This window comes from Cynara cardunculus, assembly GCF_001531365.2.
Source record: "Cynara cardunculus var. scolymus isolate 2C chromosome LG 13, CcrdV1, whole genome shotgun sequence".
NCBI lineage: Eukaryota > Viridiplantae > Streptophyta > Magnoliopsida > Asterales > Asteraceae > Cynara > Cynara cardunculus.
In genome coordinates this window covers 10,523,701-10,537,314 of record NC_037540.1, presented here as the reverse complement: position 1 = coordinate 10,537,314, position 13,614 = coordinate 10,523,701, and the positions used below count along the sequence as shown (strand labels likewise).

At 32.7% G+C, this 13,614-nt stretch overlaps 2 protein-coding genes across 2 annotated transcripts in view; one reads left to right on the top strand and one right to left on the bottom strand.

Moving 5' to 3' along the window:
• Positions 1-6,749: 6,749 nt before the first annotated feature.
• LOC112525585 (tetraspanin-6) lies at positions 6,750-9,938 on the top strand. Its single transcript, XM_025135770.1, has 3 exons — positions 6,750-7,348; positions 9,292-9,605; positions 9,801-9,938. The coding sequence occupies exons 1-3, from the start codon at positions 6,857-6,859 to the stop codon at positions 9,838-9,840; spliced, it is 846 nt and encodes a 281-aa protein (XP_024991538.1). The 5' UTR covers positions 6,750-6,856; the 3' UTR covers positions 9,841-9,938.
• A 273-nt stretch (positions 9,939-10,211) lies between these two features.
• LOC112524258 (rhomboid-like protein 19) overlaps positions 10,212-13,614 on the bottom strand; it is a 5,098-nt gene continuing 1,695 nt past the window's right edge. The window contains exons 5-8 of the mRNA XM_025134015.1: positions 12,597-12,702; positions 12,258-12,460; positions 11,951-12,088; positions 10,212-10,544 (exon numbers count right to left, since the gene is read on the bottom strand). Coding sequence (XP_024989783.1) covers positions 10,472-10,544; positions 11,951-12,088; positions 12,258-12,460; positions 12,597-12,702 — 520 coding nt within the window. The 3' untranslated portion in view covers positions 10,212-10,471. The remainder of the gene's footprint in view (positions 10,545-11,950; positions 12,089-12,257; positions 12,461-12,596; positions 12,703-13,614) is intronic.

The following is a 13,614-nucleotide window of genomic DNA, read 5'->3' as shown; positions in this document are numbered from 1 at the left end:
TTTTGGTTGATAAGTTAAAATTTTGGTGTAATCATATGATATGAGTGTGATAATCATGTGATATGGGTGTGATAATCGTTTTAGATAGACAAAATATGGATACTAACGATATTAAGAGAAGATGTTAAGCCATCGACTATCTGGAGATTATGATGAACGAGAAGAAGCATGAACGAGAATGAGAAGAAGCATGAACGAAGGAGAAGAAGAAAACTAACAAGAGTAAAACGTGGAAACGTGAAAGGATAATTATGGTTAATTAAAATAAAATAAAAATTATAAAAATTACTTAATTACATTACTGCCCTTATTAAATTATTTATATATAATAAAAGTTAATTTATTAATTAAAAAAATTTAAGGTTATTGGATTGTTCTCGCGTTCTCGTAAATCACAGGTGTTCTCGTTTGAACTTTCACCTATATATATATATATATATATATATATATATATATATATATGAACATGTTAACTTATATAAACCCCTAAAAACTCCTACCAACAAAAACAATTATACATGATCTTGATTCTATATAGATTGGGCGTAAATTAAGGGGCCGTTTACCCAATTGCTTACCCGGTAAGCGCTTATTGATAGAAGTCAACACTATGATTTATTTTGATGCGCAAGATTTTAGTACATCAAAACATATCGAATGCAACAATTTACTCGGTAAGCGCTTACCTGGGTAAGAGTCGTCATCCTCATTTACCGGGTAAGACTCTCCATCATTCTTATCGCTCTCACCCGGTAAGATTCATGGCCCTTCTCATATTCTTCCGATAAGTAATTTATCCGGTAAGCACTTATGAAGCAAGTGTTTAGTAAACGGTCCCTAAGCCTTTTAATTAAGAATTGGTCCATGGTCGAATTAAAAGCTTTATCTACTTGGGATCGACCCGTAAGTAATCCTTGTTTTGGTCTCAATCGAATCTTACTTTACAACACTACTTCATGTATTTCTAGTTTGGTTGTTATCGATATGAAACAATGGGCCAATTTTTTTTTTGATTTTTGATACCTCAGGAATCTTATTCGAGAATTTGATCATAATGATATCGTAGTCAGCATCAATAAGTTTTAATTATTTATGACACTAACCAAATCGACTAAAATAAAAACTAACATTAAGTGTTGTAATTAGTTAAGCAAACTTGTGTCATTAATTTGTAAAAATCTTTTGTTTAATTATTATCAGTATTCCATATATAATATTACCGGTACAAAAACAAGGACACTTCTACGATGGATGTATTTTTTGTTGGTAATTACTAACGGATTTGTGGTTGATTACGGCGGATTGACCATCATTGACAGATTTTTTCATCAGTGATTGATAATCATAAAATCACCGGCCACGCTTTCTCCGACGGTGATATCTGCCGATGATGGTTTTTTCCAATACATCACCGATGGATTTTTTCGTCAATAAAGCTTCTTTGTTTTATTGCGTACAACTTGACATTTATTTTCTTTGGAGAATCACATAAAAATAAATGAGAAGAAAACATTTTTATTCTCGCATAAAGCAAAACTAGTGGAGCCAGAGAGCGAGCATCAAGAAAGCCAAACATATATATATATATATATAGAGAGGGACGATCAAATGAAAATCACTCCGATTTGTAAAAACCGTAAAAACTACTTTCATCCGTTGATTTCATTGTTTAATCTTATGAAAAAAAAATTCATGAAATTGTTTAATCTTGTGAAATTGTTTCATAGAATACTTTTTTTTTGATGAAGTTGTTTCATATATGGTTATGAAATTGTTTCATATACTACTTAATGAAATTTTAATGAAACTGTTTCTTGTATTTCTTTAAAATTAAAATAATGAAGATGATAATATCCATGATTAACATCTTCCACAATAAAAATGATTAATCAACCTCTCATAACTACAAAAAATGAACAAAATGAAAAATTATGATTGGTGGAATATGGTTTTTACGGTTTTTACAAATTGAGTGGTTTTCATTTGATCGCTCCTCTATATACGTAGGATATATTTTTCAAATGTAACCATGTTTATTTGTACAATCAATGCAACTCAATCAATTGGGATATTTATAGAAATGATGAGAGTTCATTTATAATGATTTGAATATTTATGAAAGATGACTAGAGTTTATTAATTATGATCAATATTTTATTTTAGGAAACAATCAAACTTTTATAAATCACATATTCATCAAATTAAATGAAATATTGAGATTGAGTTGTATTGGTTGTACAAATGTAAAAGATTGTATAATAACTCAACTCTATATAGGGTATATTTCAAATGCAATCATGTCCATTTGTACAACCAATGCAACCCAATTAATTGAAATATTTATAGAAATGATGAGAGTTTATTTATTATGATTTGAATATTTACGGAAGATGAATAGAGTTCATTAATTATGATTAATACTTTATAATAGAAAACAATCAAAACTTCTATGAAATCACATAATCATCAAATTAAATGAACGGTTGAGATTGGGTTGTATTGGTTGTACAAATGTAAAGAGTTGTAAAATAACCCACCTCTATATATATATATATATATATATATATATATATATATGTGTGTGTGTGTATGTGTGTGTGTGTGTGTGTGGTTGGGTTCACGTGAGACCAGCCTGTTTTCGTGACACCCGTGAGACCACATTTTTACACTTGAAACTTCACAGCAAAAACACTGTGAAGGTTAAAAAAAGTCGAACATTTACAGCAAAAACACTGTGAATGTTAAAAAAAGTCACCTTCACAGCATTTTGCTGTGAAGTTTCAAGTCTCACGACAACAGGCTGGTCTCACATGATCCCAAGTATATATACATATATATATATATAGGGGCACGTTCAAATGAAAACCGTGCATTTCTAAGAAACCGTGTAAACCAATTTCGACTAATAGGAAAATTTCATTTTTTCTAATTAAATTTAATCAATAAGGGTATTTCGGTCATTTACAATATTTTTATATTAAATATGAAAGTTATTAATAAATATTAAATAAGGAAACGTAATAAAGGAAATTGTATAAATGGTAACATTTAAATATTTTATTATATTATAATTTTAAAATTTTGATTTTAATATATTGTTATTAAATTGAATCTGGAAACGTGTGCTGAAAATTCGATCACCTTATGGAATGAAATCTTAATTTGAGGTTGAAATAAAAAATTTAATGTTAATGAAACAGGTTCATGATGGTGAAACTGGTTCATGTTCTAATTGATTCATGACTATTGATCTAGTTTCATGGTGAACCACGTTTCATTGATGATGGAGTTGATCCGTTTAGTTGGTAAAATTAAAATGAAACGGATGCATGATGTATTTGGTTCTTTCTGAATTAAATGTATGATGAAACGGATACATGATGATTCTGCTTCGGAATCTTTGAAGATTGTAATCTGCTCATGAATCTTGAAGATTGTGAGGATTAAAGAAAAGAATGCATCGAATCAAAAGTGAAATAACATGTTTAATGTTAATGAAACAGGTTCATGAAAATGAAACGGGTTCATGTTCCAATTGTTTCATGACTATCAAACTAGTTTCATGGTGAACCACGTTTCAGGGATGCTGTAGTGGATCCGTTWAGTAGATGTAACGTTTTAATGAAGAGGAAACTGGTTCATGACGTAATTGAACAATAAGTCATGAACCGCTTTAATGGTGAAACCGTTTCAATGATGGTGTAGGTGATCCGTTCAGTAGATGAAATGGTAAATGAAACGGATGCATAATAAAGACGATTCCTCGTGAAATAATTTCACGATGAAATAACAAATGACGCATCAAACCATGAGTAAAATTTCATGTTTTACCATAAAATTCTATAAACGCAGTAAACAGTTAAGACAATGAAACTATTTCATGTTGTATTATAAAATTTTATGAACTCAGTAAACAATGAAAATTTTCGTTATCTAAATGTAACGGATCCATCTGCCAGTATAATGAAAATTACGAAATATGATCAGTATTACGTTGATTAGTTTGTTGATGAAATTTTGAAACCAATTTCATTCATATAATGTAATTCAAATTTTGAAACGATTCATTATATATAATTGAATATGGTGTGTTTTATTTATTTTTTTGATATATTTTATTGATGGATGTTATTTAAATGTAAAAACAATATATTGCTTTACAAAATAAAATAGTTTCATTTATAATATGATATGAAGGATATTGTTGTCTTGAATATAATGTATTTTTGTTTACCATTTTGCTCTTATTGCTGATATAAAATAAATTTTTAATATATATATATATATATATTTTTTTAATTTCCTAAAATAAAGTAAACTAATCTTGACCATTGAAAAAGAAAATGGATGGATGAGATTGGTTTACACGGTTTACACAAATGGAGTCGGTTTTCATTTGAACGCTCCTCTCTCTCTCTCTCTCTCTCTCTCTCTCTCTATATATATATATATATATATATAGGGGCACGTTCAAATGAAAATCGTGCTTTTCTAAGAAACCGTGTAAACCAATTTCGACCAATAGGAAAATTTCATTTTTTTCTAATTAAATTTAATCAATAAAGATATTTCGGTCATTTACAATATTTTCTATTAAATATGGAAGTTATTAATAAATCTTAATTAAGGAAACGTAATAAAGAAAATTGTATAAATGGTAACATTTAAATATTTAATTATATTATAATATTAAAATTTTGAATTTGATATGTTGTTATGAGATTGAATCTGAAAACGGGTCTTGAAGATTGAATTGCATTATGGAATGAAATCGTAAATTATGGTTCAAATTAAAAAAATAATGTTAATGAAACAGGTTTCATGAAGGTGAAACTGGTTCATGTTGTAATTGATTCATGAGTAATATGAAATCGTTTCATAGTGAACCACGTTTCATAGTGAACCACGTTTCAGTGATGGTGTACAACATTGTTTACATGAAACAGGTTTCATGAAGGTGAAACTGATTCATAGTGTAATTGAACAATGAGTGGTGAACTGCTTTCATGGTGAAATAAAAAAATTAATTTACATGAAACAGGTTTCATGAAGGTGAAACTGGTTCATGACGTAATTGAACAATGAGTGGTGAAYTGCTTTCATGGTGAAACCCGTTTCAGTGATGGTGTAGGTGATCCATTCAGTAGATGAAATAAAAAATGAAACGGGTGCATAATGTAGGCGGTTCATCATGAAATAATTGCAAGATGAAAAATAAATTAGTTTCATTAATAGTAATAAATGTTAACGTAAAAATAATAAATTACTTTACAAAAAATAGATTAGTTTCATTAATAATATGATATACATGATATGGTTTCCTTGAATAAATGAATATTTGATTTTACCTTTTTGCCCTTATCGGTATTATAAAATGTATTTTTAATTTTTTTTATTTTAAATTTTCTTAAATAACCTTAATTAATCTTAACTATTGATCAATAAAATGAATGGGTGAGATTGGTTTACACGGTTTATACAAATGGAGGCGTTTTTTATTTGATCGCTCATATATATATATATATATATATATATATATATGTCCTATCAAATTAAAGAAAGAACAAATATTTTATAACTTTATGTCAATATATTCCTTTCTTGAGGCATTCAACTTGGAATTTATACCCCTGCTTCATGACTAGCTAGGGTATGTTCATGATGTAGTATGGGCATCTCTCTCTTTCACCAACATAATTCAACTTCACAGGGAGAGACACTTAGGATCGCGTAAAACTAGTCTGTTTTCGTAAAACCCGTGAGACAAATATTTTACATTTGAATCTTCACAGTGTTTTTACTGTGAAGGTTAGGTTTTTGTTACCTTTACAGTATTTTGCTGTAAAATTTCAAGTGTAAACAGATGGTCTTACATGTCTCACAAAAACAAGTTGGTGTGAAGTAAATCTAATCATATATATATATATATATATATATAAAATATAATGGAGGGTAATTAAATTTTGATGCATTGTATCTAGATTGTGGGTGTGAAACATGAAGATTTGGGCAGAGGGAATAAGAATATTTCCCTTAATATGTTGAGGAGATAAAATGGAATCTCAAAATTCAGGCCACACCATTTTTTGGATGGTCTTTTTATATACCTTTGTGTCTATCTTTTATATATAAATTCACAGATTCCCCTTCTAAACCATCACTTATCATGTGTTCACCTTTAAATATAAGACTTCTAACAGGATTTCATGCATTATTCTTATTATAATTACACGTTGAAACTATAAATACCATTACACATTAATTTCGACATACATCGTTCGTTTTTCATTCATACAAAACATCATTTTGTATGTGAAATGGATTTTTTTTGGGACAACGAGCATGATTTATTCACAAAAAAACTATATATATATATATATATATGTGTATATATTAGGCTCGTAGGGACGAAACCAAGTTCAGGTCATTGCACACAAGTTATTTGAATTAAGGAGTTACTTAACGACTAAGGTTTTATTTGATTCTTTTCAATTAAATTAAGAAAAAAAAACCCTACAATTATACTTTTATTCTCTTCATATGTCATGTAAATAAAACTAATAAAGTGAACATATACAAATATAGGCTTAATTAACAAGTGCATACACAACATTATCCTCTATAAGGTTCTTCCAACCTATTGCATGGGAAAGTAATCTTGAACCCCTGCAGATTATGTATATAATTTGAGTTCTTCCATCTCCAACCCTTATTATCCCCCGTTTTTAAGAGAGAGAAGCAATATACACACACACACACATATATATATATATATATAGAGAGAGAGAGAGAGAGAGAGAGTGGCAATATATGAACAGCAGATTGTAGCAAATTAAGTAAGAAGTTAAAAGTAGATATGTCAAGGTTTAGTAACACTGTAATAGGTCTATTGAACCTATTCACACTGTTAGCATCAATACCCATCATCGGCGGTGCTTTATGGATAGCAAGAAGCAGCGCCACCTGTGAAAGCTTCCTCCAAACGCCACTTCTAGTGATCGGATTCGTAATCTTGATAGTATCGTTGGTGGGTTTCATCGGTGCATGCTTCCACTTAGCATGGGCACTGTGGGTCTACCTGCTGGTCATGTTGTTCCTGATCGCAGCCTTGCTGGTCATCACCATTTTTGGGTTCATCGTGACAGGAGCAGGTGGCGGATCAGAAGTTTCAGGCAGGGTATACAATGAATATCACTTGGAGGATTATTCGCCATGGCTGAGGAAAAGAGTTGAGGATCCAAAGTATTGGATGACGGTAAGAAGTTGTATTTTGGGGTCCAAGACTTGTGGGGATATCGTTATGTGGTCTCCTGTTGATTATTTAACCAAGGATATGTCTCCAATTCAGGTACAGTACTCATCTCAATCTATTAATTGGAAACCTTTTTTTTCTCTTTTCATTAAATTTACAGAACTTGAATCCATATTTATAATATATATATATATATATATATATATTGAAAATGTTGCATTTGATTTATATTATGTATAGAGAGAATAGAAAAATCTTAAATAAATGAAAAATTATAAAACACTTTATCAATCGTTAGATTAATTGATTTAATGAATATGATTAAATAGGATAAATTAAACGGATAGAATAATGTTTTTCAAATTAAAAAACCTCTTCCTTTCCCTATTTTTTTTTTTGTTCGAAAATGGGCAAAAAAATAAATACAATTCGAACTAATTAAATTAGACCAAAATAATCATATTTTTTTTGTTAACTTAACTTCCATATAATATAATTTTTCATCCGTGTGTGTGTGTTTATATATATATATATATATATATATATATATAGAGAGAGAGAGAGAGAGAGAGAGATGGGGCATGGGAAGTCTTGTTAGGAATCCAAAATTGATTAAAGATCAAGAAACCACCCATATTACGATAAACATTGAAAGTATTATTTATCATGAGTCAAACATTCATGATAAATAAGGATGTGTTATAGACATTTTATTCATCATTAATTATACATTCATGATAAATAACACATCCATATTAGGGGCTGTTTACCAAATTTTATATTAAGTCCTGTATGGATAAATTTGCCTGTCTGGATAAATTTGTCTGTCTGGATAAATTTATGTTGATGTTTACTTTTCTATCTGAATCATCAGTCTGAATAACAGAAATGACCAATTTACCCCTGAGAATAAAACAAAATAAACAACTGACAGAATAAACAACTTTCATGGCTCGGCTAGGGTTTCTTTCTAGCAACAAAGACAAGCAAACAAAAATTGAACAAACATGAAATCAATAAAAAGCAGCTAGGGTAGCAGCAAACACAAGCAAACAAAAATCGAACAAACATGAAATCGATATGGAACTTGAGAGCAATCGGCTGTCGATGGAGAAGAAGACAGCGTCGACTGTCGATGGAGAAGAAGACAGCGTCGACTGTCGATGGAGAAGAAGACAACGTAGACTGTCGATGGAGAAGAAGACAACGTAGACTGTCGATGGAGAAGAAGACAACGTAGACTGTCGATGGAGAGCAATCGGCCGATTAGGGTTCTTTGGAGGAGAAGAGGGCGTCGACTGTCAATGGAGAAAATCGAGTATATTCAGATAAAATCGAGCAGCAACGAGCAGCAAAATCGAGCATAATCTATAGATAAGGAGAAGCGTTACCTTTGGAGAAGAGAGCCTTGATTTGAGGAGAAACTATTTCAGCCGATTAGGGTTCTTGGAGGAGAAGATTGGAGGAGAAGATTGGATTAGAAGTAGCGACTATTGGAGGAGAAAAGAGAGGCGTGGGTTTTGTTGAAGGGTAGGCACGTCTTTTTCTTGGCTTAATGTGGACAAGTAATGGTTTCCTGCTGTGCGAATAAGCCCGAGTCTGGGCGAATAAGCCCGAAGTAAACAGCCTAAAATGGCTGTGCGAATAAGCCCATTTATCCGGTAAGCTCATTAAGCCACAAGTAAACATGCCCTTACTGATTAATATATCATGTGTCGTGTTGTGGACAGTTTTTAGGTTCATAATCAATTTTAGGTCTCGTTGTCTATACATACATACATATATATATATATTCATGAGAAACACTTCAAGTCTAGCTGACGTGAGATTTTAAATATATTAACCATTAATTGGTTGCTCCAATTTTAGTTATATTAATTTCACGTGTGTTCCATTAAAATATAATTTTGGGGAGAGGATGGTGGATTTTTTGTTTAAAATAACTGTTCTAACAATCTATTTAATCACATCCCTAATATAACTATAACATTTGTATTGAATTTTTAATTATTTCTTGTTATGTATTTTGCTATGTGCAGTCAGGTTGTTGTAAGCCACCAAGTGTATGCAACTATCAGATGACAACGATGGATCAGGATCTAGACTGCTACAAATGGAACAACGATCCAGACGTATTATGCTACGAGTGTGACTCGTGCAAAGCCGGGGTGTTGGAGGATGTGAGGAGAAATTGGCGCAAACTCTCGGTTCTTAACGTTATTATGACGTTGCTTCTCATCGGCATATATTGCATCGGTTGTTGTGCCTTTCGGAACACACGGAGGGCCGAGACAGATTATCCATATGGAGAAAACCGAATGTCCAAAGTCCGACCCAGATGGGATTTCTTTTGGTATGCATCTCACTATTACAAATGGATATCTTTATTAAAAAGAGAGAAAAAGTTTGATTTCACAAAAAGTGTAAACTTGTCTCTTTGGAAATCACGTATAAACCAAAAGAGCATATATGTCTTTTCGGCACAGTAGTTTTTCATATTTCTTTTACCCAAAGAAATGACTGTCGTTATGCGTATGGATCTTTGCAGGTGGAGATGGTGGCATGAAAGAAGACACTCGCTTTATTGAAAGTAAATTCAAGAAGTATCTTGCTTTTTACCTTTCTACCCTCGCTGATTCTTCTTCCTGTACATTACGTTTTCTATCCATGTGGTTTGTTTAGAATTGCAACTTCTACGGTTTACAATTCATTGTTATTTTCGTTCGTAAGTCTAACTTCTACCTTCAAATACAAAGAATGAAAACAACAAAGAACCGTAAACAAATGGACGAAAACAACAATAAATTATATATATACATACATATATGTATTCATTTATACTATATTAGTATTTTCAAATATAATAAAAAGAACTGAATATTAAATAAGTAATTGAAATATATAAAATAAAAAAAACGTAACAACAATTGGTCCTATACATTGCAACAGCTGATATTCTGCAAAGATTGTTGTAATTGCATTTAGTTATACAAGAAAGAAGAGGATGTAAACACCAAACGAGGGTGGTGAAGTTTATGGATTGAAACAGATTTGGAGATCCGGGAGCCTCGTGACTATATGTACCTCAAAATTTATGCCAACTCGATTGCTAGACAAAAAAATAATGGCTAGGATCTACCGAAACTGATTGCTACCTGGAACATCCAGCAGGATATACTTGATCTGCTGCTTTTCGAATAGACACAAGAGTTTAATGATCTAAACCTTTTCAGTTACATCTCTTTGGGGCTCAGCTGCCAGTCTTTCCTCCAATGCTCGCGCACCCCTTTCCCTGCAATTCATCCTCTTGTTTACAACTAAATCTACCAAACTCACCATTGTTTCCTTTTTCAAGAAAGATTGTGATCCATGATGCATTAACTGACATGTTTTTTCAATATTAGAAGATAAAAGAAGAAGCAACTAAACTGATGGTGACTTTTCATTCCTACTTGGTTCTTCATCTCAACTCTTGATCCAAATTAAAATTGAGTAAATTTATGATGACCATCAAGTTTGTATATATTTTCTTCTTTTGTTAATGCACACATTTAAGTAATTATGGTGAGTCTGGTGGTAACTTTTGATGATCTGAATAGATTTGCAACAACAGAATACCAAGGAAGCATACTACTTTGGAGGTTATTGACTTTCTAAGTAGGCAGGATTCAGCATTTTAAACATGCATACAGATTTTCTTGTTAGTGAAAGTTGAGAAACGTTTATTTATAGAAGACAGTCACCAAAGATAATAAATGTAAACCTATGGATAGTACCTCTTATAGGAGTTCTTGGAAATGCAAGACTGGGGTCGCATATTTTTTGTAGGGGCTAGTAGGCCAGCTGACTGTAGTTTGGGGGCTGGAGTAGCAATGTCCTTTTGGTCCTAGTACTTCGTTTTATACTTGGGGAAATTGACCGAAACGGCCATTTCTCTCACTGTAATTGGTCTCCTAGTCATTCCTCTCCCGGTTTTACCCAAATGTCATTACCTCCGCAATGCGGAGGTAGCTAAAAGAAAAAAATATTACAATTTCTGCCAGGTCCGCAAGTGGCACCTCCATAATTTGCGGACCTGAACAGAAATTACGGAGGTGCCACTTGCGAACCTGGGAAGAAATTGTAAATTTTTGTCTTTTAGCTACCTCCGCAAATTATGGAGGTGCCACTTACGGAGGTAGTGACATTTGGATAAAACAAGGAGAGGAATGGCTAGGAGACCAATCAATGCGAGAGAAATGGCCATTTCGGTCAATTTCCCTTACACTTGTCATAGTTGGTTTCAACCTCTTCTTCTGGCATTTATTTGCACACACTCTTTCTTTAGCAACTTTAAAAAGGACACTCTTTGATGAACTCCCTGTTTCTCTGTCTCTGCAAAACCTTTTTGCAAGTAGAATAGTAGATAGCCGATGGTCTTCACAGAAACAGCCTCTCTACCCCTTAGAGTAGAGCAAAGGTCTGCACATACACCCCCCGCCCCCCACTTTTAAGTAGGATATACCGGGTATGTTTGGTTTGGTTTTTTATTTAATTGTTTCCTTCAGGGATGCACAAAGCAGTTGCTCTAATTCTACATTTTCAGTCCACACAAAAGTATGCTCTCGTAAATAATGGATCATGTTTGGACAGATGCAAGTCTCATATATAAAAGTACAGCTTAAAATAAAAAGGTAGAAAAATTGTTCATCCAGTTACCTTCTCCTAGTTGCCTCGACGGGATCAGAACCAGGCAATGGAGCAGTACCTACTGTATAGCCCCTGGCCTCGTTGGAATCTTCAGATCTTCCACAGAGCATTTGATGAAATATCGAAGCAATCGGATCAATCAAAGGTCTGCAAATCGACAAGTTAGATTAAACGAATGTCCCATTTACATCATATAAGCCTAAGATGACAGCCTAGAGGTCAAGGACTTCACGGTCTTTTCACAACCCCCTTCAGGGACGACCTTCGCTGATAAAAACAGAAATTCTATTATACGTGCCAAATATCACTAAATTACCTTAAGAATTCAGGGAAGAAGGTAGAGAAGGCAAATTCATCACTGGGGTCGCCCTTTATTTTTGTTTCTTGTTTCCTTTGAAAGTATCTGAGGTAGATCCAACCAATATACGTGCCAAATATCAGCATTGGAAGGCATGTTGCTGGCTCTACTGTAAAGAAGCTTATTACAATAGACAGAAATAACATGATAGATGGCGCCCACTGCATAGCACATAAACATAATCAAATTTAGGAATACCAGAAAAGAGAAACAAAAGATGATTGCCTTGACAGTCGAGATACCACTTTTTGATGAAAGGGATCAGAATGGGTACTTTCATATGCTTCAAGTTCATACCTTAGCTTTGATTTTTAGTGGAGCCAATTCTTGGTCAGGAATTATCTGCTTGACACCGACTAAGAGCCCTGAAAGGGCCCCACCGAAGCCAGAAAGAGGCATGTAACTACCACAAAAATAACAATAGAGCAGAATTGTTAGAGGTTGATCATATTCACCAACACGATTGCAAGACAAAGGTAGCTGCAGATAAGAGTGAAGTAGACATTGGACGAGGAAGTTACTGAGAGCAGATAATTCTTGATAGAACACCTAATCACCACTTAGAATATGTTAGGGCTGCAGATAAACACAGTTGCTTATGCTCTGGCCGGTCTAAAGGACTGAACCAACTTGGTTTTGTGAAACTGGGAACCGCCAACACACTAAAACCTTTCAGTTTGGCTGTTAGGTAGTCTGAATATCAGGTAGGTGGTTTGGGCGCAAATTTGGACCCTGCATTATACATTATAGATTTTTACAACCTTTCAAAATTAAAGTCATTGAAATCCAAATGATTGTTTTAATATAATTTCAAACTCAAATACTAATTTCATTCAACTACTATTCCTGTGTACGAGGGACTCTGGATTTTACATTTTATGTTTAATTTGAACTTCAATGTGAGATTCATCCCTCGTTCTTTTCATTTTTTATTAGCATTACAAGGATTTTTCCTTATTAGATATATATTATATAAATAAAGCAAGTATAAATAACATCATTATATCAATCTTACAATTAATGAGTATATAAATTTAATCATTAGTTCAGTTGGGTGGTGACCGAAACCAAATCTTCAATTATGAAAGGGTAAATGAACAACCAAAACAAACTCACATAGTTTTCAAGCCATCGACATTATTGCGTATGGTCAGGGTGGTTTTTGGGTCTCTATTCACACCTAATATGTATGAAAAACTGTTTCCAAAAGACTATGCATAGATAGATTCCATGACACTACTGAAATCTGCATGCCAACTTCGGGACCATCAGAGATTAGACACACCTAAGAATATTATATGCTTCAGTGATCCCT

What these genes read in the sequence shown, in the direction of transcription:
- LOC112525585 (XM_025135770.1), top strand. Translation starts at nt 6,857, where the DNA reads ATGTCAAGGTTTAGTAACACTGTAATAGGTCTATTGAACCTATTCACA. An exon ending in AGGATATGTCTCCAATTCAG is followed by an intron (nt 7,349 to 9,291) that starts GTACAGTACTCA and finishes TGCTATGTGCAG; the next exon opens with TCAGGTTGTTGTAAGCCACC. An exon ending in CCCAGATGGGATTTCTTTTG is followed by an intron (nt 9,606 to 9,800) that starts GTATGCATCTCA and finishes GGATCTTTGCAG; the next exon opens with GTGGAGATGGTGGCATGAAA.